Source organism: Corvus hawaiiensis, chromosome 26 (assembly GCF_020740725.1).
Source record: "Corvus hawaiiensis isolate bCorHaw1 chromosome 26, bCorHaw1.pri.cur, whole genome shotgun sequence".
Taxonomy (NCBI): domain Eukaryota; kingdom Metazoa; phylum Chordata; class Aves; order Passeriformes; family Corvidae; genus Corvus; species Corvus hawaiiensis.
This window is the reverse complement of record NC_063238.1, coordinates 8,995,991-9,023,112: the sequence shown is the minus strand read 5'-3', so window position 1 is coordinate 9,023,112 and position 27,122 is coordinate 8,995,991. Positions and strand designations below refer to the sequence as shown.

The 27,122-nt window shown below is 39.7% G+C and overlaps 1 protein-coding gene and 1 long non-coding RNA gene across 2 annotated transcripts in view; one reads left to right on the top strand and one right to left on the bottom strand.

Moving 5' to 3' along the window:
* LOC125317015 (cytochrome P450 7B1) overlaps positions 1–23,019 on the top strand; it is a 27,269-nt gene extending 4,250 nt beyond the window's left edge. The window contains exons 2-6 of the mRNA XM_048286593.1: positions 835–971; positions 7,253–7,849; positions 8,293–8,499; positions 14,516–14,694; positions 18,689–23,019. Of these exons, the coding sequence (XP_048142550.1) occupies positions 7,273–7,849; positions 8,293–8,499; positions 14,516–14,694; positions 18,689–18,985 (1,260 nt within the window). The 5' untranslated portion in view covers positions 835–971; positions 7,253–7,272 and the 3' untranslated portion in view covers positions 18,986–23,019. The remainder of the gene's footprint in view (positions 1–834; positions 972–7,252; positions 7,850–8,292; positions 8,500–14,515; positions 14,695–18,688) is intronic.
* LOC125317016 lies at positions 10,888–27,122 on the bottom strand. Its single transcript, XR_007199927.1, has 2 exons — positions 26,660–27,122; positions 10,888–15,882 (listed from the first exon to the last, which is right to left on the bottom strand). It is a non-coding gene; the product is annotated as an uncharacterized LOC125317016 (long non-coding RNA).

The following is a 27,122-nucleotide window of genomic DNA, read 5'->3' as shown; positions in this document are numbered from 1 at the left end:
GCACGCTTTATGTTTCTTTGTTGTAAATCAGATTCAAGCAACTAAAGACCATCATGAACGAAAGATATTTACTTGCAGTCAGGAGTAGGACAGTGTGGGAAGCTTTTTTCCTTTTAAAGAAAAATATAACTTAGTAGATTCTTAAAAGGTATTTTATGCTGTTCTGTAAAGATAACTAATGTTCACTGTGGCTGCTTTTTTAGACTGGGATGCAAACATCAGTACCTGGAATTTCTTCTTAAACTGTTCATACACTTTCCTATCTTAGACTATAAATATGAAGAGACTAAGATTTATTATAGTTAATGTTCAGCCTGTATTATTATCCCATATTTTAAAGATATTTAGTTAGAATGGCTGTTCTCTTTGCTGGTAAGCTGAAATTACTAAAACGTTGTCTGTAAAGATACTTGTTTTGTGTGGTGTGTCAGCGTCCTATTTACCTAAATCTGTCATAATTGCCTTCCAATACATCTTCCTCTGACATGCCAAATATTGAAAATGAGATAACTCTTTGCTGGGAGATTTTCTACCGAATGTCATTTTTCTGTGTTCATAACTTGATGGTAATAACTGGACGACCTGTAGTTAAATACGTCTCAATTTCTCTCACTTATTTTTCCTAATCACCACACGGAGCCCTCAGTGCTCAGAGGTGTGATTAGATTTAACCTGCCATCATATCTGAAAAACTTTCTGTACAACATATTATACATTGCAGGAATTATATATGTAAATGGTGGATCTAAGTGTAATATATAAATAGATATAAAGATGAGTTGCTCTCATGCCAAAGTTAACTCCTGTTTATTTTTTTTTTTCTGTTTTTAACAGAAAGACTGGAGAGCCCCCACTAATAAATGGCTGGATTCCTTACCTTGGAAAAGCTTTGATTTTTAGAAAAGATGCTTACGAATTCTTACTGGATCAGCAAAAGAAATTTGGAGATATTTTCACTGTACATATTGCTGGTGAGAAATATTTTAGTATATATCTTGATTTTTTCCCTCAGTGAGGTTAAATACTAATCCAAATGTGTAGTTTAGAATCTTCCTTACCCAAAACATTTTTCTCTAGCATAGACCCATAAAAATCCCTCAGATTTACATGTACTGTAATCATAATAATTATCCATAAAATATCACTATCAACGTGTGGATTTATTTACATCTATAAGTATATATGTATTTTGACAGATTTTGTAGGTATGTACTGTATGAACATAAGTTTTGCCAGCACATTTAATTGCATATTGTTGGGTTTTTTCCTAAAGAAGGGAGAACTAACATCATCTTGACACTGCACAGAAAAATATCAGATTAAATTTAGAAAACACTTAAGAAAAAAAGTGCAGAATTTGTTCTCACACATTTTACAACTGGTTGACAGGAACACAAGGGAATGAATGACACATTGACTCAGTGATACAATCGGGACTGGAACACAGAAACTTCCCGTTGCCAGCCTCTTACTCTGATCATGCTTGCTGAAAATAACAATATAATAAAGTATGATATAACCTTGCTGCTTCCTGTATTTATAACTGTATTACTAAGCTAGATTGGATACAAACATTTGAGTGATTTCACACAGACACTTAGCTATGGAAGACAAACAGAATAAAACTGGAATCCTGAATGAAAGTGAAATATATAAATTTACATCTATCTATCTATCTATCCATAGAGATCTACTTTTTACTAAAGTCAATATAAAATCCAGTATTTTCTTGTGTTCAGAAAGGCAAGCTCTTATTAATATAGGTGTATGTAATCATCTTCTGCAGCTTTAGATGCTGATATCCTTGTTCAAATGATCAACTTTAGTCTAATTTTTAGTTATTCCTGCAGTTTTAGGGAGTTTGAAACAAAAATGTTACGTGTAAAGTACAAATTTTGCTTTGTAATTCTGGGGCAGTAGAATTAGCTTTATATTTCCATATAAGCAATATTTTGCAATGCAAATTATTTTTTCTTCAAATGTCAATTAATTTAATTGCAAGTTGAGTGTTTAATTAATAAAATTTTTCTTCCTTTTAAAAAATCTGTCCTTTTGTTCCTTTGGAAGAAAATTTTTGCTGTATTAAATATGTGATTTTTTAAAATTCATTTAGAAGGGTTTTTTTTTGGAAACTGGTATGATCAGATTTTTTTGCAACTTGAAAGGGAGTTTGGCACAGTATAACACCAACTTTTGTTGAAATACAGTCTTTTTTATTGTTAATGTGAATTCACACTATAATACAGTTTTGGCTTCTTACAGATTAATAACTACAATTCAGATATTATCTTAGTACATTCATAAAACCAGATACAGTCATACGTCAGTCTTAAAAGTGTTTAATCAAATATTTCCTTATTTTGCCTCTTTATTATTTTATGCAAGACTGTGTTTAGAAATTTGTGTTTAAGCAATCTATGAGTGTAGTTTCAGAAATTTCTATTTGCATGATAAACCAAATTCCATCTCAGATAATCCCCCTATGTTCAAGTGTTTTGAGCCAAGCTTCCCTTGATAAAGACTGAGGTAAATGGAGTTAGTTCTAGGTATCACTTCAGTCTTGTGCAGGGAAATGTTTGATTTTGTGAATCCGTCATAACAGAGACACCACTTGAAGTTCTCTTTTTCAGTAAAAAATTGCTGACCGTCAGGACTTCATTAAAGAGAAACAGTTTGTCATCCGCAAGTCAGGGAAGAAACCAAAGCTAGTTAGTACCTCCTGTCATGTCCTGATCTGAAGCCATGCAGGATTTCTGTATGTCTTACTGATTTGACAAAGATGATGTTTCTGTGCTCGGCAAACATAGCGTAGCCAGCTGTATGTGGACTATCATTACTTTACCCCCCGGTGGATGTCTAAAGGTCCTGTCAAAAAATTCTATCAATATATATTGTTCTAATTACTGGGTCTCAAACTAGCTCATTTGGAAAATGTGGAACGATGCTTGGAGTTTCTGGCATTGCCCCGTACTGGTAATGCGATTTTGCTGATTGTACTTTCCCATGTGATGAGCAAATGATTGTCATCCCTAAAAGTCGCAAGGGACATGGATGTCATCTTAATAAAGGAATTAAAAAGCACATCTTTCTATGAGAAACAATGTAAATTCCTGACCTGTCGCAGAAAATAGTTCTCTAATTGGTTTTGTGTGGTGGTGCAGCAGAATCGTTTTCCCCAAACGTCATGCCAGCGCAGCACCACTGTACATCATTGTCAGCAGTTCAGCAGAATCTCCCTAATAAGAGGACGATTACATAAATGCGATAGTCTTGGGGGAAAAAAAAGGAACAGAAAAGAAAAGAATAAGGAGGGGAAAGAGAGAGAGTCTGTGGCATTGTGATGATCATACTTCCCAAGCCTCTCTGCTTGTTAAGGGTCAGCAGCATAGGCAGACGGCTAGGTAACAACTTAAAAAGCTTGAAACAGTTTTGCCATTGTTTCTTGGGATTAAACTTTGTGTCCTTTCCCTCTCAAGTTGAAATGAGTGATAATGAACTCTGCAACATTCTCTCTGAAACTAACTCACCTTTTAATAAAATAATCTTAGTGGTTTTGACTATGCACGTTTGCCTTTTCAAAGGTCTAAGGACTGCTGCTAAGTCATTCTTTTCTTTAAAGCAAGATACACCTAAAGTAACGTATCCCATTTTTCTCTCCTAGGCAAAGGTAATTTACATTAACTCCTTACCAGGCTGAAGCCTCCTGCAAGCATTACTGAAATAACATCCATCATTAGATGCCATCTGAAATGCTTGTCTTTCATCATTAGCATTAAAAAGCTCCAGAATGCATTATTAGAGTAATTTCTTAACTATCATACAAATACTGGCTTCTCTGCTCAGATTTACCAAAGTTGACAATTTTCATATTTTCCACATCAATCTTCTATTTCTAGGAGACTGTAGAAACTAAATGGAGATAACCAAGCTATTTGCAGCATGTGTGTAATGGAGGCTGAAGGACTGGATAGTGAAGTATGAATTCTCTGTAGCCATTAAAAAAAATAAAACCGGTGTTTTGCGGAAACAATGATAAATCTCTTGTTTTGACTTGTTTCTACTGTATTAAATAAAATAGTTCAGTGACTTCAAGTATTCAGAGTTGGAATGTGACATTTCTGTATGTACATGTCTACTTAGTTTTTGGTGTTGAAGGGTTTTTTTACAAACTAACAGGGAAAGGCTTAGTCTCTAGTGGTTTCTATTTAAATACCTTCAATATTTAAGGCGACCTGATTTGTGGAGATTGTAGTATGCCTCCATTTTTGGCTGATTTGGCATTACCTTTTCTAGTACACTAATGGAAACTCATGAGTATCAAGATTTTGGGTTGGTTTCAGAAAAGGTTACTTTCCAAAGATAGTCTTGGTATTAGCTGCAATGGAAGGACATGGGAGTACAGGGGAAAGCTGCATTTTAAAATACCAAATAATAACTGAAAACTTTAGGAAAGGTTTTAATTTATTGGTCCACAACATCACGAGGGACAATCAGTGGGAAGCACCCTCACTGGGGACAACGACAGGATTTAAAAGGCAAAACTAAGGACCATATTGGCACTTAAAAAATTTAAAATCATAACTTGAGGTGAGAAAGTTTGTTCCACTTCGGATGTTTGCTGCTCAGGGTGTAGAGGAGGTGTTGGGGCACAGTTTTGTAATTAGCAATCTGTTCCTGTATGGACGAGACTGGGGTAAGCAGTGTAGCCATGTAGTGCATCTGTGTGCAGGGATGACTGTAATTGTTAAAGGTTCCCATACCCACTCTCACAACTTTCTAACTGCCATTAATTAGCCCTAGGTTTTAGTTCCTTTCTAATTAAGAGATCTAAAATTAGATTCTCGATGGCATATGTAAACAAGCTGCCTTTGTTATAGAGGGGTTCCACTTTTCTGATTATCTAGGCCTTTACTAAATGCAGCAACAAGAAATATTTTGGTTTATGTGTTTATATATGCTGTTGACTTGCAGTGGTGTGGTCTGGAGCCTGAATTGATTCTACAAAATGAATTATATTTTGGTACATACTTACTTTTTGCTACCAGGAACCTGATGAGAATAATAAAAACAGGATCTGTAATATTCTTTTTCTCAGGGACTTTTTTTCCAAAGTATGTGCTAGTGTTGAGTGAGTTTTGATTTAAAATTATTACTAAAATAGTTTGTTTGTCTGAAAACTCATTTGCTGAAAATCATTTTCTTACTTAAAAATGATAAGAATTGATGTGCGTTTGCTAAGTGTCTGATTAAAGATCACAAAGAAACTCATATTTTGCATCAGAAATAAGCAGATGGTGGACAGATGGTTTAAATTAATATTAATTAAAAATCTTAACTTAAATTGTTTACCCTGTAAATGCAAAGTTAAGAAGCCAGCTTTCTTCTTTAGGGTTAATAGCACTCCAAATCTATTTATTAAAAATTGCTCCAATGGGCATTCTTTCCAAGCTTTGATCACAAAGATGGTAGCCTCAATAAAGAGCATGAACGTGGGTGAAAGCTGGAGAGAGTCATTCTAGGACTCTTAACAAAGATCCTGCAGAGGTCAAGACGAAAAATTCCTGTTAGCCTCTGTACTCTGGAAGGAAAGAAATGGTCAAAAAGGGACTGAGAATTCAGGCTCTCTCTTTTATGCTGGTTTCTCAATATACTTACTCTTTAAAATTAAATTTACAGCTATGGTTGATTATGATACAGTAAAACAAAATCCATGAGTATCTTAAAAACCTTCACACACTGTTGACAAAAAAGAAAAAGGGTCATATTCTGTCTCGATATATCCCTTATGTTTCCTTACTGGTTCACTAGGGTTGCAGTTGATGTAATTGGGAGGGAAATTATGGCAGCTGGTAATTGTAGAGAAAGTCCAGAGTGTAGCCAAATACCATAGAGCACTGTGTGTGTATATAAATCAGAATATGAAATAACTATGATAATTCAAATATCACTATATGGTAACCATAGATACTTGACATTTTTAGTGGTAGTGACTACTTATCTCTGGACATCTGTCACAGAGCCAGATTTGGTCCTCAGTTAAGCATGTAGTGTTCCCATTAAAATCAAAGGAGATTTGTCCCTTTAGTGAGACAGAATTAGACTGTAAGTGCTGGAAGCTTCGCTCTTTCCTTGAGTTTGTAACTGGGATATTTCGCAGAGGAAGTGTGCATTTTAATAAGTACCCTTTTTCCCTAATGTACCTCTTCATTCAAGTTAAGAATCAGGAACTCTAAATTTAGAATCATCTATAAAGAGCTAAAACTTAATTGAGCTTTGGGAGTGTTAGTGTTTTGATTCATGGTAGTTCTTCCAAATGCTTTTCTTCAGCAGTTGACTTGAAGTTTAGGGAGAAATTGCAGGATTTCTCTGGCAGGGACAGTTTGAAAAAGCATCTAACTTGATGCAATCCTATCCCTCTGTACAAGGAACTGAAGGTATCACTGTGTCACCTCATTAAGTACCCTGGGAAGGGTAGGAGTTTGGCAGTACACTCTGACACAATGGATGCTGGCACTGGGACAGTGTGTACCCCAAAGTAGAACCCATGCTAAAAATGGTGCCTGCTACAGTGTAAGCTATGACTTCACATCCATAAACTAAGGTAGTCGTGTTATGGATACTAAGCACATTCTTAACCAAGAGTTAGCAAAGCTTCAGGGAAAAAGAACCAGATGTGAGAGAAGCTTTAAATGTTGGGGGTTTGCAGCATGCAGTTAAAGCTGTAACTGACAGATTACGAGTTCCTGTGTCATCGGCTTGGAAAAAAGCTGCCTAGGTGGCGTGTTTTCCACTCCCGCCCCTGTCATTCACTTTCCTCTCTGCAGGTGAAAGGTGTGTGTTTCTCTCTTTCTGCTGGTGAAAACCTACAGTTTCCAAATGTTGCTACGACTCCACATTGTATTTTCATGAATTAGACCAGCGTAGTAAATTATTTATTTCAGACCACCACAATTGCAGGGATCACACACAACTCTTGACACAAACTGTCTATGTGGAAATGGCTTCATGCGGATTTTAAAAGAGCCTGCAAAGTGTACACAGGCGGAATCTGCATCCTGACAAAGAAAATTCAAATAAAATTTGTTTAATCTTTTTTTTTCCTTCCTTGCAGATTTCTTCACGTATCTTTGCTTTGGGTTTTTTTTCTGCATGCTTTTTTCACAACTTGGGTTTATTTTCAGTTATTGTTTCTGGAAGTGTCACCGGATTATAAAAGTGCACGTCTCTTATTATTTTCTTTTCTTCTATTCAGGTAGATATATTACCTTTATCATGGACCCATTTCAATATGTCTATGTCATCCGAAATAGCAAGCAACTTGAATTTCATGAATTTGCTAATAAAATGGCATCTAAAACTTTTGACTACCCAGCCTTGTCAAAAGGAAAATTCCCTGAACTCAAGGAAAACCTGCACAGAATCTACCAGTATCTACAAGGCAAGCCTTTGGATATCATTTCTGACCACATGATGAAAAATCTCCAGGATATATTTGAATGGAAATGCTCACAAGCAACAGATTGGGAAACAGAAAAAATGTACAAATTCTGCTGCTCTGTAATGTTTGAAGCCAGTTTTGTAACACTATATGGAAGAGTTCCTGCTGCAGATGGCCACAAAGTTATTAGTGAAATCAGAGACAAATTTATCAAGTTTGATGCCAGCTTTCCCTATTTAGCTGCAAACATACCAATTGAGTTGCTAGGAGCTACCAAGAAGGTTCGGAAGGAGCTTATACATCATTTTTTACTTCAGAACATGACAAAATGGCTGGGAGGGTCAAAAGTGGTCCAAGCCAGACAAGATATATTTGAGAAATATGAGCTGCTTGGAGATTATGACAAAGCAGGTAGGAAACTTATGAATGATTGCTTGTCTAAAATAAAATAATTTACTATAGACCTTTGAAATAAAAAGGCAAAATGGCGACCTTGAAATTTTTTTATGTTCATTCTAATTGGCTAATGATAAAATGTTTTACTCTGAAACAACCCTCTATGATAATTGATTTTTTTTTTGTGCTGAGGTGGTAAAACAAGATACTTAATGGTGATAATGAGAAAGATTATAACTGAGCTGCATTTCCTCCCCTTATTCCCCCCACCCCCCCGACATTACATTTCAAACTATTCTCATTAAGCAGAAAATTAGACTTCAGAAGCCTATTGGTCCTCATTAGCATTCACTGATCCTTGGCTGGGTCTGTGTCCTAACATCTTTTAATTAGCACACTGCAAATCTAATCAGTGTAATAAACGCTATTAATCTTCCTTTTCACTTATTTTCTCCCAGCACATCATTTTGCCTTCCTGTGGGCCTCTGTGGGAAACACGATTCCAGCTACATTCTGGGCCATGTATTATCTTCTGCGGCACCCAGAAGCTCTTGCAGCGGTGCGTGACGAGATTGACCATTTGCTGCAGTCAACAGGTCAAAAGAGAGGGCCCACATATAACATCCACCTCACCAGAGAACAATTGGACAACCTGGTCTACCTAGGTAATTTATTTTTATCTGTTAGGAAGAGAAGAGGGGCTCTCCCGGCAAACTCGGTTTATCACTCATTTCTGTTTACTGAGAAGGTGGAGGACACAGCTGCCTAATTGACATAATAACACCCATTTACATCAATTATAAATTATGTAGTTTATAGCTGTAGATACTCTCATTGCATGTAAACATTAAAGCCTAGGTAATTAACTATGCAAGGTATGCAAAAGGCTAAATCGAAGCTTTGCAATTATTTGGAAAAAAGTTGATGCCTATTAAGTTGTTTGATTCTGAGCATCTGCCGAAGTGTTAATGCATTTCAAATACTTCTGTATGGTACTGCCAAGAAAGACCCTTTTCTGAAATTAAAGGGGGATAGCGTATTTAAACCGCAAATGTATTTTTTCTGCAAGCAATTTCTTTCTCTCTTCAGCCAAACAAAAAAGGCTTCTAAAGCAGGCTTCTGTTGGGCAATGCTTCCAAATAAAATATAAGAAGATAAAAATTTGCAGAGTAGAAATGGTGTTTTCAGTACTTTATTCAAAAGAGGGAGCTTTAAGGGAGCTACACGTCTTCCGGTTCTGGATCAGGGGTTCAGAAGGAGACCCTTACCAGTGGTCATTGGAAGTTGTTTGAATCAGGAGCTGTATAGGCCTTCAGAGCATCAGCTCTTGGTTTCACTTCATTTGGTGGTGCACAGACAACTGGCAAGAGAAATGGTGAAAATAGCCCAAGGGAGGAAAGAGGGTGTAGCACATAGGTACCTAACCTTTAAGCATCTGAAAGTCTCCACAAGTAGCGTTACAAGGTTAGACAACAGCTGAATAAAAGATTAAATGTTCAATAATCCTCTGTTGTTAAATATCAAAACCAATCCCATGTTCAAAACAAGCTCATGTCTATAGATCTTGGTAGCTCATGACCTGAACTGATGCTCCACTCTTAAACAAAACTGTGTCAAGAGGTGGTGGTGGAGCAGTGCATTCTGGGCCTGGTTTGGATCCTTGTAATAGTTGCCATTCTCCAGGATCATCCAGTGTGGCATGTCTCAAGAATCTCTGTGCAAACTTGATTTGATTAGTACAAATATAAAATTGAGGCTGATTAATTTCCTTTGTGTTAGAGCATTAATATTAATCTTACATATCATAAGTCTACTAATTTGGTTACATCTGGAGTCATAGCTGTTTTGATGCAGATTTATCTCTAACAAATTGAGAATGCTTTTGAAGTAGAGGAGATATTGGATGACAATTCTGATGAGTAACATGACTTTCTAAGCATTTAATGGACTTTTAAGGAACACAAGTAAAACTACTTCACATCAGAGCTAGCATACACCAATAAATAAGTTACCAAGCATCAAGAAGATCAAAAGAGAATTTGGTTTGTATTTATAGACTGAGATGGGAATGGCAATGAAAAAAAGGGGGAAAAAGGCTCCCCAAAAGTGTAGGACTAAGGAAAATAAAAGCATGTAGTTTGCTAAAACCATCTGGTGCAAAACAGTATGAACAGTTTAAAAACATTAACTGTGTCATTCCTCTGCTTCTTGAAATCTTGAAGTACCTTGGTAGCATTTGATTTATGTGTTAAGAGGGAAGTGCCACATCCTACTTTGTAGTATTCTTGTAACACTTTTGTTAAATTTTATAATCATGTCAAACATAATGTGATATGAACAGAAGCTAGATTTCAATTCTTCTGGCACTTTAAGTCATAAACGGCTCGATACTGTCCCATAAAATAATAATATAGAAAAAATCTGTACCATAGGAGAATTAGAGTCGTGCTTCAGCGGAAAGGGGAAAGGGATCTTTTGTTAATAAGTGTGTAGGAGGGATGAAGGTCCCAAATTGCATTGCTTGCACACCAAAAACTCCCCTGTTGCAGGAAGGCCACTGACCCCAAACCTCCAAGAGCTTTTCCTCTTTCCGTTCCCTCTGTGCCAACCCGGAGCGTAGGAAACTGGGATTGTGTCCCTGCTCTCGAGTGAGGCAGACCAGGTGGGATGCTTGCATGTTCATCACCTTGTCATCTCATTCTCCTGTTTTAAGTGCTCTGATTCTCCATCCTCTTTTTGGCCTACTATAACAAGAGACTTTTTTTGGTTCTTCATGCTATGGAGAAGAAGCACAATTGGTAAAAGTCTGTCTCAGGAAGTAGCATTGTTATTATGGTCAGATTCTTTGGGTCTAGGGAACAACATGGTCGGATTTACTTCTAAATTCTAAGCACAGGTATGTGATTATTTTATTTAAAAAAAAAAACCAAAATAAACCAAAAACCAAAACACATTCAACCCAAAATAAGCTAGCAAATGTTGGCCCTGATTATCTTTTTCTGATGGCATTTCTGGGCAAGCACTCTTTGTATTGTCTACATAAAACAATATAATCCCAAAATCCAAACGTGTGTATTTGTGCACACAGAGTAACATACATTATTAGACATTGTAGATCACAACAGAACTCTCATATGGTAAAGGACACATGAAAATGGTCTGTCAATTAAACTGGTTATAATGGAAAAGCCAAGGGTAAAGCAGAGATGTACTTAGTGCATGTTTAATGCTAGGCATGTTTAGTCAGTTCGTTTGTTTAATATTAGTCCATTCATTTATATGGTGAAGTATTCTTGCTCCAGGTCATTGCTGAATCCCAGATATTCCTGCAAAAAGAGCACAGCTTGAAAAATTATTTCGTGCACAAGAAAGGGTAGGCACCCAAAAAGACCTAATACAGAGTATGTAGTCATAACACAAATGCTAAGCATTAAAATCATTGGTTGAATTGAAAGAAATAAATATATTTTTCTGGAATGGTCTGGGCAGTGCCATTTAGTTCTTAGTAAGATGCAAATGTACTTGTTTCAGATTATCGTTTGTGTTGGCACACCAAGATGCCCGTGGGTAAATGACCCCCCCAAATATTTGCATACTCAATAGCTATTTTCCTACAATACACTCTAATAATTATTGTACCCTATTACCTGCTCTGTATTAGTGTAAAATTAACAATCCATTATTACACAATAAGTTTTATAAAACATTTACAGATAGAGATCATGTTTAATTAAAATTAACTTGCCTACTAAAGCCAAATGCACTTATGATTCGCAATGACCTTTTATTACCTGCAGTCCCTTGTTTTGGCTGGATGATTGACAGCTTGCTGTTTGGCTACCATGTTGTATTTCAGCTGACAAGACTTTTCATTTTAACTCAATTTGCCTGCCTATCACAAGCTGGTGGCAGGCCAGGCTCAAGTCACCCAGCTTTGCCTCAGCAGCTTGCTCTATTTCTCATTAGTACGCATTTATTCAGTGGAAATTGGAAGACAAATGCTTGAAGGCATGTGAACTAAGTATAGCAAATTAGGGTTTAAAGACTGAATATTTATAAGTATATTGAAACAGTTTTTTAAAAAAAAAGTCTAGAATGAATTGGAAGCTGAGTGCTAGCTTTAGTATAAGAGAAATGAAGAGAGAAGTGGGAGGATTCTAAGAATAACAATACTATGAGAAATATCTCTCTCTTCCCCCCTCCTTCTCTCTCTCTAGAAAATATGTAAAATCTCTCTGACAACACCTTATCAAACAACAGCCTGGCTTCTTTATGTAGCACTTGCACAGTGAAGTTTAGCATCTCATGTGTGTAAGAAGGGGGGAAAAAATGAGGGTCATGTTCATTTGCTGCTTGGTTATCCCTTGGTATGCTTTAAATTGCCTTGTTTGTTCGGCACAAGCACAGAAACAGATGTTGCTCTACCGTGCTGGATAATTTACTGTACCTCACAGTGCAGAATGGAAGGCCTCCCAGGCTACCCAGCTGGTCTGTCAGCAGCAATGGCTGGTGTCTGCTGAACTATGACAACTGCAAGTAAAGGCTGCAGTTTTATTGTGCAGTTGTCATTCCTCTCAATGTATAGCTCTGGCATTTGTGGAAAGCTGACTGTCTATTTTTTTAATGTGAGCCTGCAAAGCCATATAAGCTCCATTCTCCTTTGTTGATCATAATGTGACTCATTACTTTTGTCATCTAATGATTATCGGCATGATCGCTCAGAGCGAGAGCCAAGCTCGCCTTCCACACATAACTGGTACTGGAAGGTAAAACAGATTTGTCATTTACGATCTGACCGCTAAGCCACACTTTGTGCTCCATTATTGTGATTAACTTCTGCATAAGATATGCTGCCCAATTGTCATTTGAGATCCGGCAGCAGGCAGGGACTGCTGCGCTTTCTGGGAGGATGTCCACCGATAGGATGTGACCGCATTGCTTGGGTGGTTAAATGTAAACCTGCTATTTTGCCATGGCACTTTAATAATTATTTCTCTTTTTTTTTCCCTTCTTCCCTCTTCCTCATTTGATTTCTGCTGTCTCTACATATGTCACCACCATTTCCAAATGGTGGACTGGTATGAAGCTACCAGCTTCATTTTCCGCGGGTTGAAGGCAGGCTGGAGTGGAGGCTGGACCCTTCCTTTGTACCGCATAAAGTTTTGTTGCCAGAGCACTGCCAGTTGAAATCTATCGTGTCAGGTGCCTTGTGGCTATCCGCAGTAGAGGCCATCTTCTGGAACCAGGGTTCTTTTCTGGCTTCGTCACCAACAAGCCGATTTGACTCTGCCTGATTATAGTAACGAAGGCAGTCCAAAAGAATATGCACAGACTCACTGTACGTCACATTGAATCACAGCGCTGGCCACACAAAGCTGACCGCAGCTTCATTTCTTTAGACAAATGCATGCTTAAGGAAAAACCTCCTGCAAGAAAGCATCCAGGGCCACTTTATTTGCTATGCATGCTGCACCAGATTTAATTTTTAGTGAAAGAACGTTTGTTATTATTTTTTTCAGAGGCATCTGCACTGGGTAGCTACTGTCTCTAATAAACTAACCTTTTGGGTGCAGCAATTGCAGTGCCTTGGTGAACACTTAGAGAAGGCTTATTTGATATCACAAAACATAAATGAAGACACAAATGGATTATTACATGCAAATGAAACCCTATTTTAGGCTATTTTTCACACTAATGATTAGAAGGAATCAAGTCACATATAACAGTGCCCATACACGCTGGTGGAAAAATAGTCAGTTTTGATTACAAAGTGAGAGATGCAGCCCTAGACAGGAGCTACATGCTGATATACATGCTATCAGAATGATTTATGCAAATTATGCATATTATTCCCAAAGGAATTCCTCCTCAAACTGCCAGGATAAATTGCCGGAAATTAGCCATAAAATCTGTCGTGCTAGGAGCAAAAGGTGAAGGCCACTGGGAAAGCAAGGACATTCAGCTTCTGGAGCCTTCCGGGATGTGATGGTGGAGACAGAAATCTTGCTTTCCCCAAACCTGAAAGGACTATGTTTTGTTTCCTCTAGGCCAATTAGAAGTGTCTTTCTCTCTTAAAATTACCAGGCAAATAATGAATTGCTTTCATTCACTCTGACCACAACAGACACTATCATTTGGCAGCATAGTGCATTGAAAAGAAAATACATTTGAAAATTCTCAGAATAACTACAGAATTAACAAGCAGAATGATTTCTAATGTACATTAGAAATCCATTACATCCAACAGCTTTCAAAAGGCAAGCTAAACAGCTCCATGGATGCTCTCGCTGGTATTTGTTTGCAACCACCAAAATATATGTAAACGCATAAAGTGTTCATGTCTTTTGATTGTGTTGTTTTCAACATGATGCCTGAATAATGACTTTCCACCCAAAACTTGGTGCTCCTTACAGCTGACAGGATTTCTCATCACCATCAGTGAGAATCACGTTGGGAGGTTCAGCATCCTGACTGGTCCACCCCAACCCTGCGGGGTTGTTTATTGCCTCCTCCTGGTCTCTGCTTTTTGTTTGGCTTTGTTTGTGTGGTTTTTTCCTTTTTTTTTTCCTTTAGCCTGCCCTACTAAACTCCTGGAGAATCAGCAGCTGTAGCCATGTATAACTTCCAGTCATCTCCCATATTTCTGATGCCTCCCCCCTCCCCCGTTTTGTTTAATCGCAGAGAGTGCCTTAAACGAGAGTTTAAGAATGTGCTCGTCCTCCATGAACATCCGCATCAGCCAAGAGGATTTTGTTCTCAAGCTTGAAGGGAATCAAGAAGTCGTTTTGAGGAAAGGAGACTGGATAGCCCTTTACCCGCAGATTTTGCACATGGACCCTGAGGTCTATGAAGATCCTAAGGTAAACATTCAGCTGGTGCTACTCTTCCTACTCCAGGCACTTCGAAGCAGCCAAGCCTTTTGTGATCTGTGGGTTGTTGGTTTGTTTTTTTTACTGCTGTTCCTTCTTGTGGAACAAATCTTCCTAGTTTCAGATGTATTTTCTAGGGCCCTGCAGGTCAAAGGATTCACGGCCTGAAGAGAGAAATATGGTGATGAGACTGACTGTGACTGCTTTCAAAGGAATTGACAGTTGCACATTGACTACCATAAACTTTAGGCTAAATGTGGGCTTTGTTTGGCAGTGGATCATTTGATACCCAAGGAGGGCTGAATAATAGAAGGTGGTTTAAATAGCAAATAATGTGGGCCATTTAGCTAAGTGCCCGCAAAGCATCATTGACTCTCTGAAGCCCTATAATAGCAGTGTCTTACTTGAGCCTTATGCTTTTTCACCTCCCTTCGTAGGGATTCACCCCTTCTTGATCAATTAGAGTGTTGTGAACTTGAGACTGTAAAGCTGTTGCTCTGCAGCGAAGCTCGGAGGGTAATTGTGTCATCTCCTTGTATTTTTCTCTGACGCTCAAGTTAATGAATATCAAAGACTCGAAATTAATCCACCCTGCCTCAGCTGTAATACAGCTTCAGAAGTTCACCACCTGAATGCAAATTGAATAGTCCTCTTCTCAGCTAGGTTGCTCCCCAGATTGCTGTCCCCAGCCCAGGGTGGCACAGAGGAAGAGCAAGAAAGGGCAAGGGTGCACGCTGACGCTATTAAATGGCTCGTCTGCCTGAGAGGCAAGAGCTTTTTACCTCATCCATTCCTCACCCCTATTTTTCTAAGCAAATGGCTGTCTCCCAGCCATACTGATTTCCATCCTTGGCATTTGAGGCAAAGAAGAAAGGAACTGGATTTTTTTACATGTTTATAGAAAGCCCGTGTTAGAGACATTGCTCTCTGAAGCTCTCCCTTCCAGGAATTTAAAGACGAGAGGTTGCAAAGAAAAGATGAGATTCAAGTGTCTCCTTGGTGCAGGACAGCATTTCGTTGTGTAGGAGCTCTGCCAGCCTCAGTGAGAGGAGGTGTGGAGCATGTTGGAGTCAGCAGGAGTAAGGTATAGTCACTGGGATGAACGCTGGAGCCGTGGGAATGAAAATTACATTCAGGGGAGCTCTGCTGGCTGTCCCCACCCAAAAATGAAGATGAAGCCTGCAGAGAAAATTAGGGTTTTAAAAATAATTAATCTCCTGGCAAATAGTTGATTAATATTTTTATCCTTAAAAAGGACAGATAACAGCTAACAAATAAGCTCTCTTTTTTTCATTTTATCCTTAACACTTTATTTTGGAGAATGTTATTGATTTGTCAAAAGTCCATCTGTTTGTTTAGGTCCTAGACCAAAAGCATCAGTGTGGAAACTGATCTCCTCCCTTATCCAATAATTGCCGGAATATATTACCATATTTCCATTGCTTGGATATATCTGCTTAGTATCAGCTCTGCTCAGCTTTCACAGTACAGCTTTAGTTCATATATTTTATCTTTTTGATAGTGAATGAGCAATCCACACGTTGCAGTACATTGATTTCAGCACATGGGCCCTCTCGAAAAGTGGGGAAATCACTGTTCTGTTTGGTTCTTAAAATATGCAGTGTGCTTTCAACAATAACTACTGAGGATCAGATAGAGATGGAGAATGAGTTTTTTGAAAGGTGCAGTCTTGAGCTTGTCATGTATTTAGGGAAAACTTTTCCTGGGAAAACAGGCAGCTTGACGAGATAATTTTGTAGCAATGCTTTTTCTCCTGGATACATAAATTTAAGTTCAAGCTATCTTCTGCTTTGGCACCATATTGTGTAAGTGTAAGCATATATTTCTGACCTCTTTCTCCATCCATTAAGGCCTAAATAAATTAGTCAGTTTTCTATAAAGTGTATAAGTGAACCCCTAAATTCCAACTCAGCTAGTTATAGAGCTCAGTAAATGAACTCTGAAAAACCCATAGAGTAAATATCAGGAAACCCTGCAGGAAACCCTCTATGGTGACATCCCAAACAAAGCTAAATACAGTATGTGACAGAAAGGGACTTATATCAATCGCAGGAGATTGCTCAGTTTTCATGATACTTGCAGCAGCCCATCCACACAGAACTTCATTGCCTGTTTTTGCTCAGTATCTTGACCTTTTCCTTGCTGTCAGCCACCATGTCTCATTCAGGAGACTTTGCACATGGCTGAAAGTTCCTTCATTTTTAAAAATTAGGCTTTATTTAGCCAGTAAACTAGCTTGTAAGGAAACACTACTCAACCCAAGGGGCTTCAGCAGCACAAGCCTGAGTTCGATGTCACTGTCATTGGCTACATTCCTGTCTCGCACTTGTTTTCTGTTTTCCCTATTCCTTAGACAGCAATTTATTTTTTGTTAAAAGCAATTACAAGTCTCAGAAAGCTCTTAATATGACAAAGAAAGCATAAGGTTTGACCCAGTGTGTCTGTGTGTTCAATAACACAGCTCTTAATTGCTCCAGACACCAGAAGTGCACCGTGTGAAAATGTTTGAGCAAAGTGAAGAGCTCTGGGTTGGGTTTTTAAGCTATTGCAGTTCATACTTAGAGATGCTTTTTTAGACCAGAAGGACTTAGAATTCAGGAAGTAAATCTTACGGTATTCTGGCCTTTCATTTGTTACTGTGCTGCTTCAAATGAAGCAATAACTTCCTGGCGGAAAAAATAAAGGCATGCTTCCTTTTGGCTGGGGTGTTCAAAGAGACTGAAAATAATTACTTGTCAGTGGATACAGACATAGAATCACCTTTATATTTGTGGAAAATCCAGGCCTCTGCCATTTAGTGAAACAAGCTCCTGTTCTTTAGCACCCAAACTTACATCCCACTGCACCTAGTACTCGTTCCCTTTCTCACTGACCACCTCCCCTGACACTTGCTTCTCAACAGCAAGACCTGGAGTGCATGATTTTCAGAGCCTTTAATTTAACGGGTAGATCACTATCAGTGTATTTTTAATGGTGGTGTGGGGTTTTTAATCAGTTGAGGTCGATTTCTGTCTGACTGACTTGTTCCCAGGCAGCTCCAAATGGCTGCTGCTATAGCAGATGTATGCAAAGCAGGACAAATGCTAATGAGTGACCATAAGCAGGAAGTGCTTGTCATTTTTATTCAAAGCATGCAGGAGGGTTTTGTAAGTGGTTAATTTGCCATTGACTGAGTGAGGATGCCAGATCTCCTCCATTCAAAAACACAAATTATCTCTAAACAGGGATCCTGCTACTCAAAAATAGTTAGAAATATGTTCAATTTATGGAATGTAGGTTACAAGTGTGAACTCAAGCCTTACTTGAAAGCACCCTCTTTATAATGGTCAGTCACTGGCAGTTGTCCTGCTTTGCTCACAGCTTCTAGAGCAAAATATTTGAAGGTAAGATGTGGCAAATTAAGCAGCAACCATCTCCAACTGAAAGGAAAATTGACTGCAAAGCACTGGAGTTTTCAAACAATCTGCACCATTCGGTGCAAGAGAAGGGTGGATTTTGCTCTAGCTTGCAGGAGCAAAATTGGTGCAATGCATTAATTTATTCATAGGCATTTGCAGAATTTAGCAGATTATCCTTATTCATGATGTATGTATCACACTGAGTGCATATGATGCTTTACAAGAAAATTGTCCTTCCACTAAGGTTCATTGTCCCTGCTGCAAAGCGGTCAAAATCTAATTACAATCAATATAGGCCAGACACTCGCTGGATGAGATGTGGAAGTTGAAGGAGCTTGATGTAAAAGGACTAAGCTAAATAAGTGGATTTAAAGAGTGTTCTTTGCAGGCAAGATAATGTGAGTTAATGAAACTTGAGGGAACCAACTAAAAAGAAGAAGCTGTCAGCTCCTTGTCTTCGTCTTTATCTTATTTTCTGGGTTTCAGGCGTGTTACCATTGTGCAAAGAAAGCAGCTCATGTAACTGCCTTGTTACATATCATGCTGTCTCTCTCTTTCATTTTCAGGAGTATAAGTTCGATCGATACATAGAGAATGGCAAGAAGAAAACCACATTCTACAAGGCAGGAAGAAAACTGAAGTATTTCCTAATGCCCTTTGGCTCTGGGATCAGCATGTGTCCAGGGAGGTTCCTCGCAATGAATGAGATGAAGATGTTTCTTTTCATACTATTGTCTCATTTTGATGTAGAACTAGCAGAAAACAAATCTGTCAGACTTGATAACAGTCGCATGGGCCTTGGTATCCTCCTGCCAGACGTTGATATTGCCTTTCGTTACAAGCTAAGGTCCTTAAGAAATTGAGCAGCTGCTTTTATGCCTTCCACTAATTTCCATGTTTGCTCTGTTTCATCACTCAGCTTTATATTTTTGGAAACATTTGCTTTTCCCTCTCTGCTTTTACCTCTTTCCTCTTTGTTTCTAAGGAGAAAAGCCATTGGGCTGGAGGTAGAGACCAGATGCAAGGATGTGCAACCTCAATTTTTCCTGCCTGAGTTGTGAGAAGTGAGGTGACATGACAAGAGTCTGGCCAAGTAAATAGCCCAGCATCTCTACAAGGTGCATCCCCCCATGCTCTTGGCGGTGAGATGAGAAGGATTTAGAGGAAGGATGAATCCAGGCCACTTGCATGGGAAATGGGCTCAGCAGCCCTCTGTCACAGGGTTAGATTGGGAGGTCCCATACACTCATCATCTAGAGGAATATCAGCATCTGCTCATAGAAGCATAATAACAAGAAAGGGGGAGCTTATTTCTAGATGATGAAAGAATTTCTAGTTATAATTATCCTAACTTTATATTTACTTTATTTCTTTAATGGTCTTGAGAGTCTTAGCCTTTTATTTGGGAGAGGTGATGGAAGTTGTGTGGGGTGGTGGAGGATGATTTGCAAGAATGTCTTACTGACAACACATTTCTAACTTCAGGTTTATGTACTGAGGGTGAATGCTTTGCTTTCTTGCTCCTTTTTTTTTTTTTTTTTTTTGTGCAGTGCAAAAAAATTAAAATATGTGATTTCTTTCCTGCAATCATTTAAAGTCAGAAGGGGAGTTCTGTTGATTTTAATAGGCTCTCAATCAAGCCTAAATCATCTATTTTGGCTTTTGAGCCCCCCCCCCTCCCCCCCCAAGAAGCATATTCTTCAGGGAGAAAATATACAAGCCTGTTTGAAATTATTTTATCACCTCAAAAATTAGCTTCTCTTTCTCTCACTGTTTTTCAGTAACATGTTCGTGCATTTGTTTTGACCGTTTCTTATATTTCTTCATTTCTCCAAAAAGGCAAAAGAGGAAGAGGTTTTCAAGGGCAAGTGTGGTATCTAAAACTGCTTTTTGATGTTGTTTTACTTTGCCCACGTTATGCATAGGCAGAGTAGTGTGACCTGTGTTTGGAAACAGAATTGTCCATCTGCAAACTGGAAAATAGGCTCTTCCCTGGGGCCAAAATCTGAGCAAATGAAAACCCTGGGCAGCCACAGAAGTTTATACTGGCTGCCCAGCCTGCTTCACTGGGTGCCCCGCTCTTGTTTGGAAAATAATTTCCTAGTGCACAAGATCTGAGATTTTAGACCCTGTCTCTCTTCCCAGCCATCACTTCAGAGACTGATGAGGATTCCCGTGCCTGTCCAGTCTCAATTTGCCAAGATGATAATTGTGATGGGAGAATAGCCATGTCTGTGGGCCTTGCCTTGTGTTCCTAAAAAACATCTCTCTTTGGGATGTGCCAGAGTAAGTCTTCCAAAATCAGAAATTCTACTCATCTGTAGAGCACTTGATGGCCTGTGGATGAAAACTACTACCTACATATTAAGAATTATTTATTCAGTTCAGTTATTTGTGTAAAGCATATACCCTAAATAAGCACCAGCATCAGTAGAAAGGCTTTTAGAGATTGGCACAGTCACCTTCCAAATCCTCCAAGAAGAAAATTGTGATTTTGTGGGATTTATTGGAGAAACATTTTCTCTTCATATATAGTATTGATAATGTCTACAAATTTGGAGTACACTTACGTTAAATGGGCTTTGCAGTTGATTAAATGTTTTAACTTTACTTCAACATTTAATCAACAGCAAAAGCTGATTATTGCTTTGTGCCACAGAATAAAATTGGTTTTTATGGAGACATTCTTGTAGTCAGGTTACTTACTCCTGTAGTTACTCTGTAGAAGTACTCAGCTGTAGCTCACAATCCAGTTTGGACATTAGATCCTGGTTTATTGAGAGAGGGAATGTTGATATCATTACACTGTTGACTGTATTCCATTATTGCTTAAATGTAAGCTGTAAAATGTCTCATACCACAATTATGATGAATCCTTCTTTGGCATCCAACTTTAAAACAAACCTGAAGCAACTGTGAAAATAACAGTGGGTATTTGTTTTAAACAGAAGCCTCTTTTTTATAATTGTATTCTATTTTTAGGATTTTGAATTAGAGTGTCACTGGCTGCTGCAGAATTTGATAGGGCATAATAGGACTGTGCCAAAAGTACATGCAAATCATTAGTAGTTTCAGATTAATTGCTGATCAATTTGTATAGTATTTTTCTGAAATTAAAAAAAGAACTAGATTGTCTCCAAAGTAGCAAATTAAATCTGTAGGGTATGCTCAATTGAAAAAAAAGAAAATGGTCAGAAACTTTCCCAGGAGTTGCAGGAAACCTCTGTGAAGGCGCTTGGAGGCCTTGCATCAGAGTTAGAGAGCACCACACAAGAGGCCAGCATTCTGCTAGGATAAAAGTTGCTTGCTGTTTTTGCTCAGGAACCAAAATAATCAAACGCAAAGCAGGATCTGTCCAGCCTGCCCTGGAATTGTGTCCCTGGTAACCCATACTCCTGGTAGATTAGTTTTGCTGGTATGCAATGCATCACTACCTTGGCATACCTCGGCTGCAGAGGAAGTAAACCTCACCCCCATGTAAAGTCATGAGAGCTGGAGCAGGACAGAGGAGAGGTTAAGCCCTTCTGGTCTGTGCATTCAGCAGCTGAGGAGGTGACATATTGAGAGCCAGCAGCTGGTCTGAGCAGGAGTGACTCCGTCTCCTGGAGCAGGATTGAAAGGCCCCTGGTGTTGGTATTCCTGGTCAATAAGCTGAGACAGCACAACACGGTAAGGGTGCAGCATCCCCAAAAGTCCCAGCTGAGCCAAGCTGGCTGCAGGGTGCTGTGCCAAGAAGAGCATGTTTCATTACATAGGGCACAACACCGTTTTTGATGATCTCCTCTGCTGCAGGACCCAGGAGTGTGCAGCTCTGAGTGTCTGTCACTGGAGCACGAAGAGGCAAAATCATCTAAGCAGAAACAGCAGTGCTGTTTGCAAGCATTCAGGTGCTGGTGGGGCTGCAGGGCAGGGCAGGGGGAGGCAGTCAGACCTGTGCTTCCCTCTCCCACCTGTCCACTTCTGCAGGGGGGTCTGCCCTGCCAGCCCAGCGGTGTCTGCTGGGGGCAGCCACAGGCCTGGCCAGGTGCAAGATGAGGCAGGAGGAGTACAGAGCTACCTCCTGAATTTCTCTGCTGTTCCTCAATGAAATGGTGCACTTACCCATCAGTTTGAGATGTGACTTGGCTGGTCACTACCAGCCTCTGACTGTAAGTTGTTGATATCTATGGCTGTATCAATAGCATCTTCTGCTATTAAAAAAAAAATATATATAAGCACCTTTTTTCCTCATTAAAAAAATAGGTTTAAGTCAATACGGCCCATTATAGCACCCAAGAAGAAAGTTAATTTGTCATGAGCTAATGTGAATGCTAAAATGTAATTTTTAATTACTATTCTTATTTTAATTTACAGATCGTATGTTCTCCATTTTCATGCCGACGCTTAGTACTGCTAGATGCTATTGTAAACTTTTTAAATGTTCCATTATTTAGGAAACCATCTAGTATATGTGTACCTGTTTGCGAATTAGATTTTCGTATCTTTGTCAATATGTCCTAATGTAATAATATAGCCATGTAAGACTTGTTCTTTAGTTTATGCTTTGAAGCTAGCTGCATGTCACTACTTTTGGCACTGCTATTTTTATGTATAATTCCTGATGTGTGAATTTCTCTTGTAGAATTATACACGATCTTTTATTTTGTCATTATTGAACTTTCTGTCGTTTGAGAGATTGTGAAGTGCTCTTAATTGTGCAAACTGACAATTTGTATATAGATGAACAACAGCTAGGTTCTGCTTTAACAGTTAATATCCAGGGTTCAGGCTCCTAGATCCACTAAGGTACTTCTAAGCAAGAAAATCAAAATGTCATTATTTTAGTAATCTAACATCTTAAGGGAATTTTGTATTTCAAGGACACAATAAAAAGGAATATATCTATTTTAATATTGAATGATTGTCCATGGTATTTTTTCCAGCTTATGTTTATACTTCTCTCACAGATTCATAACTATTGCTTTATTTTTTTAATTATTATTTCAACATACTGCATTTTTCTATTACTTGATCTTGACAGATATTTCTGTAATAAAAAAAATAAAAAAATCCATTTAAATTCAGCAGTGGAATGCAGAAAGACCTCAGAATATTGGAAATGATCATGTCTTTTTTACCACAGGCCCCCCCCCCATGAAACATAAGCCAGTTCTCATCAGATGAGGTAAAAAAAGTGGTGCTTCTGACATTCTTAGAACATTATTCAGAATTAGCATAAAGATCTGCAGTCCACTAGTGATTCCTAAGTACAGCTCCTAAGCTTTTGCTTTTGCAAACCTCCATGTAGTACAAGATGTAGTACCTAGTGTAAAATATTCTGTCTTCACAGATCATTCATTTTAAAGGGGGTTATGAATGAAATTGTTACAATACACAGCACTGCACCAGCAAAGCACAACTTGGATTTTCTAGGTATCACTGTAGCTGTTGAGTTCTACAAGTAGGTATTTAATATGAAGGTTGTACCCTAAAGACATCGGTGTTTCTCCATTCCTTCATGCAGAAATGCTTGTCAGGTATGTCTGCGAGGGTTATTGAAGATACTTCCTAGAGAAGACAGACCTGCAGCATTTTCTGGATTTGATAAGTACGTGTGTAGCTGTGCAATTGTTTTAACTCCAGGCTATATTAGAAGTTACTGAAATTATAAATTAAAAAGTGGCATTGTTTGAGATTTCTTGAAGGACACTTTTCTGAGTGAGCTTGCCATAATGGTCTGAAAGATAGCTTGAAAGGAAGGAATTAGTAAGATCCCCTAACACTGTATTTTATTTAGTATTTGATACTCTTGATCCTACTTGCATAGCACTGTATTTTAAAACTGTTCAAGGTAGCAATTTATGAATATGCTTAACTCACATGAATAGAGCTATTCTAACTTCCAGACCAGAGAAAGTGAAGTATTTTCCTGTCTACTATCTAAACCAGCCTATGTTCCCTGGCTAGTCATGTCCCCATACCCACAATATATCAGAAAAATGATCTCTCTACAAAAACACACGTTAAAGCTATGCTTATGAAAGTATAGTGATCCTTAAGTTATTGTCTATGTTTATAATTAGCAATGATTATGAAGAAATGGTTGCTGCATATATAAAAGTGTATTTTAAAAAGTAGACAATGTTCCATTTTAAATTGAAAGCAAGGAAGCTGTAGTGGGATCTTGGTCATCATATAAACCAGTACTGTGTTTATTCTATGCATCAGGTTTTCCTGGGATTTCGTGTACTGAAGTTGTATGAGTACATCATTTATAATAGTAGAAATGTGCTTGTCTTCAAAACTATTCACACCAAAATAAATAATCAAAAGAAGCCTAAGCTTCAGCTGTTCTTACTAGAAGCCTTGCAGGATTCTATCTTCAGAGATTTGTTAAACCAATTTTGACACTAATGTGTTGGTTTATTTTACTTTTCCTCAAAACCAGCAGCTTTGGCTACAGAAAAGTTGAATAAAAATCTAAGTTCTGGCTACAGGGAGAGTAAAAGTCAGTAAGCAAACACCCTGTGATGACTTTTGACAGTGACTTCTTCCCCATCAGCTCATCTTTCCAACTACCTCTTTCTTCCAAACAGTTTAGTCACTCGCTAACCTCCTACAGGCAGCAAGTCCTTTCCTGTCTAATTTCCATCTTGTGAGCAAATGAATCGCCTCTCTTCACAACGTATCTTTCAGTTGCCTTTTTAAAATGAGTTCTTTACTGCAGCCTCTTGGAAAACCGGATTCGCAGGTGGCTGCAGCTGGGAGAAGTGCCGCCTCGCTAAAGCTTTGAACCTGAAAAGCGGATGCGCATTAGTTGAGCTCATGCCGAAGCACCGGGGGATGCTGCCGTTCCGGGATGGCTCCTCTCCGGGACGCCCCCGGCCCGCGGCGGCGGCAGGGACCCGCACCCTCGCCCGCCCGCTGCCCGCCGGGCTCCCGGCGCCGGCTTGCTCTCCCTGCGCTCCCACCTTGCCCGGCCCGCGACAAAAATCAGGGGAGAAGGGGGTGGGGAAAGACTCCTGCAGCCCCTTCCTGAAAGCATCACGAGCTTCCAGGGATGCTGCAGTGGGACAAGGGGACGGGACCCCCGAGGAGGTTCCATGGGAAACGGTCTGGGTGTTCGGTGAGTTTGGAGGGCTTCGGCTGGTGGAGAGGAGTTTTACTCTGGAAAGGCGATTGTTTTTCCCTAATCCTCAATTAGGAAGATTTAAAAATAGTATTAAAGGGGCAATCTGTTCTGCAACTTCTCGGAAGAAATAATTGTTGATTTAGATAAGCACTGATCCCTTCAGTGTTTGATGAAGACGTTAATTTATGGCTGTCTAGCAGTTTATGGCTGTCATTAGATTTTCAGCTTTGTCTCTCTTCGAAATGTATCTTTATTTTTTTATTTTAATCCGAGACAATTATGTAAGAAAACGGTTATGTTTGATCTAAAATACATCATTTTCCTATAGCATTTCAAATTATTCACAGATCATAGTTCTTATATGTGCATATATGAATTTAAAAATACAGCAGTAAAGTGCTTGAAACAGACCATAAATTTGCTTCCTCTTTTATTACACGTCTCTGAATCAGGTTGAGAGGACAAGGGCAACTAGGGGCTTGGGGAAGGATTTAACCCTTCCCGAGGCTGGCGAACCAGCCGAACCAGACCAAATTCCCCTCCGGAGCGCTTCGGGGGCGGGTGTGGGCGGGCTGGGTGACACCGAGCTGATGAGTGACCACGGGGAAATTGGGCTGGCTGCAGCTCTGTGCTCATTTAGCAGATGTCCCTTCTGCGGCGTCGTCGCCTGCTAGGAGCCCGCGAGTGGGGCTGGGGGCCGGGGCAGCCAAGCCGGCGCCCGCTCCCGGCAGCGGCTCCCGCCTTCGCCCCTGCCCCGGCGGGATGGCAGGGTAGGAGCGGGCACCATCGGCTTAACCCCTGCGGCGCCTGCCTAAGCCATGCGCAACACTTCAGGGAGAACCTGCCCTACGCCCTCCATGGGCTCCGCCAGTGCCGGAGCCTTCCCAGGCGGGGGCTGGGCCTCGAGGGGCAGCAGCGACCCCGCGGAGCGGGCGGGCGGCGGGGGCCGGGGCCGGCGCGGAGCCCAGAGCGACTTCCTCAAACTTTTGTCCCGCTCCGCAAGGAGCTTTTCTGCCGTTTGCTTAGAGCCTCAGGATCCCTCTGGCCTGTAGGCAGGGGCGATACGATCACAGTTACAAATGATCCTGGAGAGAGTCGCGGAGTCCCGGCTCGTTTGTTTTACCCCCCAATAGCCTCCCTCCGCCGCCGCCACCACCACCACCACCAAGAAAAAAAAAGGTGTTAATTGCTGTAAAGTTTCCGAGCACGTGGATAATTTACTTTGACTGCTGCGGCTTAATTAAAAGCAAACTTATTTATGTTTCTGATGTTTATATTACGCGATTTAATTACGTTTAGAGGCAGCGTCGCACTTTTTTTTTCCCCCTTCCACCCTAAATCACATTTTCATTAAAGGTTTTAATAAGAAAACTCACTTGACCACTATTCATTATCTAGTCCCCTCCATGCACACAAGTTCACTTACCCATTCATTTATTCATTTACTCATTCCAGCAGATCCGCTGCAACTGCTGCTAGCAGGGATGTGAACACTCATAATTATTTGTCAAAGTCTGGAAAGTGTATTATCCCTTCTTCTAGTGGTAATTAGTTACCATAGCATCTAATACGTAAATGTGCCCAGAGCACACCATTAACAGTTAAGCGGAGGATTCAATTTAACACATGATTATATCTTTCATAAGTCATTACATTAGGAAAGCCAATGTCACTCATGCTGGGACAATCTCAGGCTCCGAGCCGGGGTAAGGGGCCGGGGAAGGGAGCCGGGCTGGGCGGCGGGGGCAGAGGGAGCTCCGGATGAGGCTGAGGGAGATCGGTTCGGTGGGGCAGTTGTGAACGGGGAAGAAGCTCTTTTGAAAGGGTACATGTTCATTTCTGGCTAAGTCATCTGTCAAGCTTTAAGGGGGGGCGGGGGAGCCTCTCTC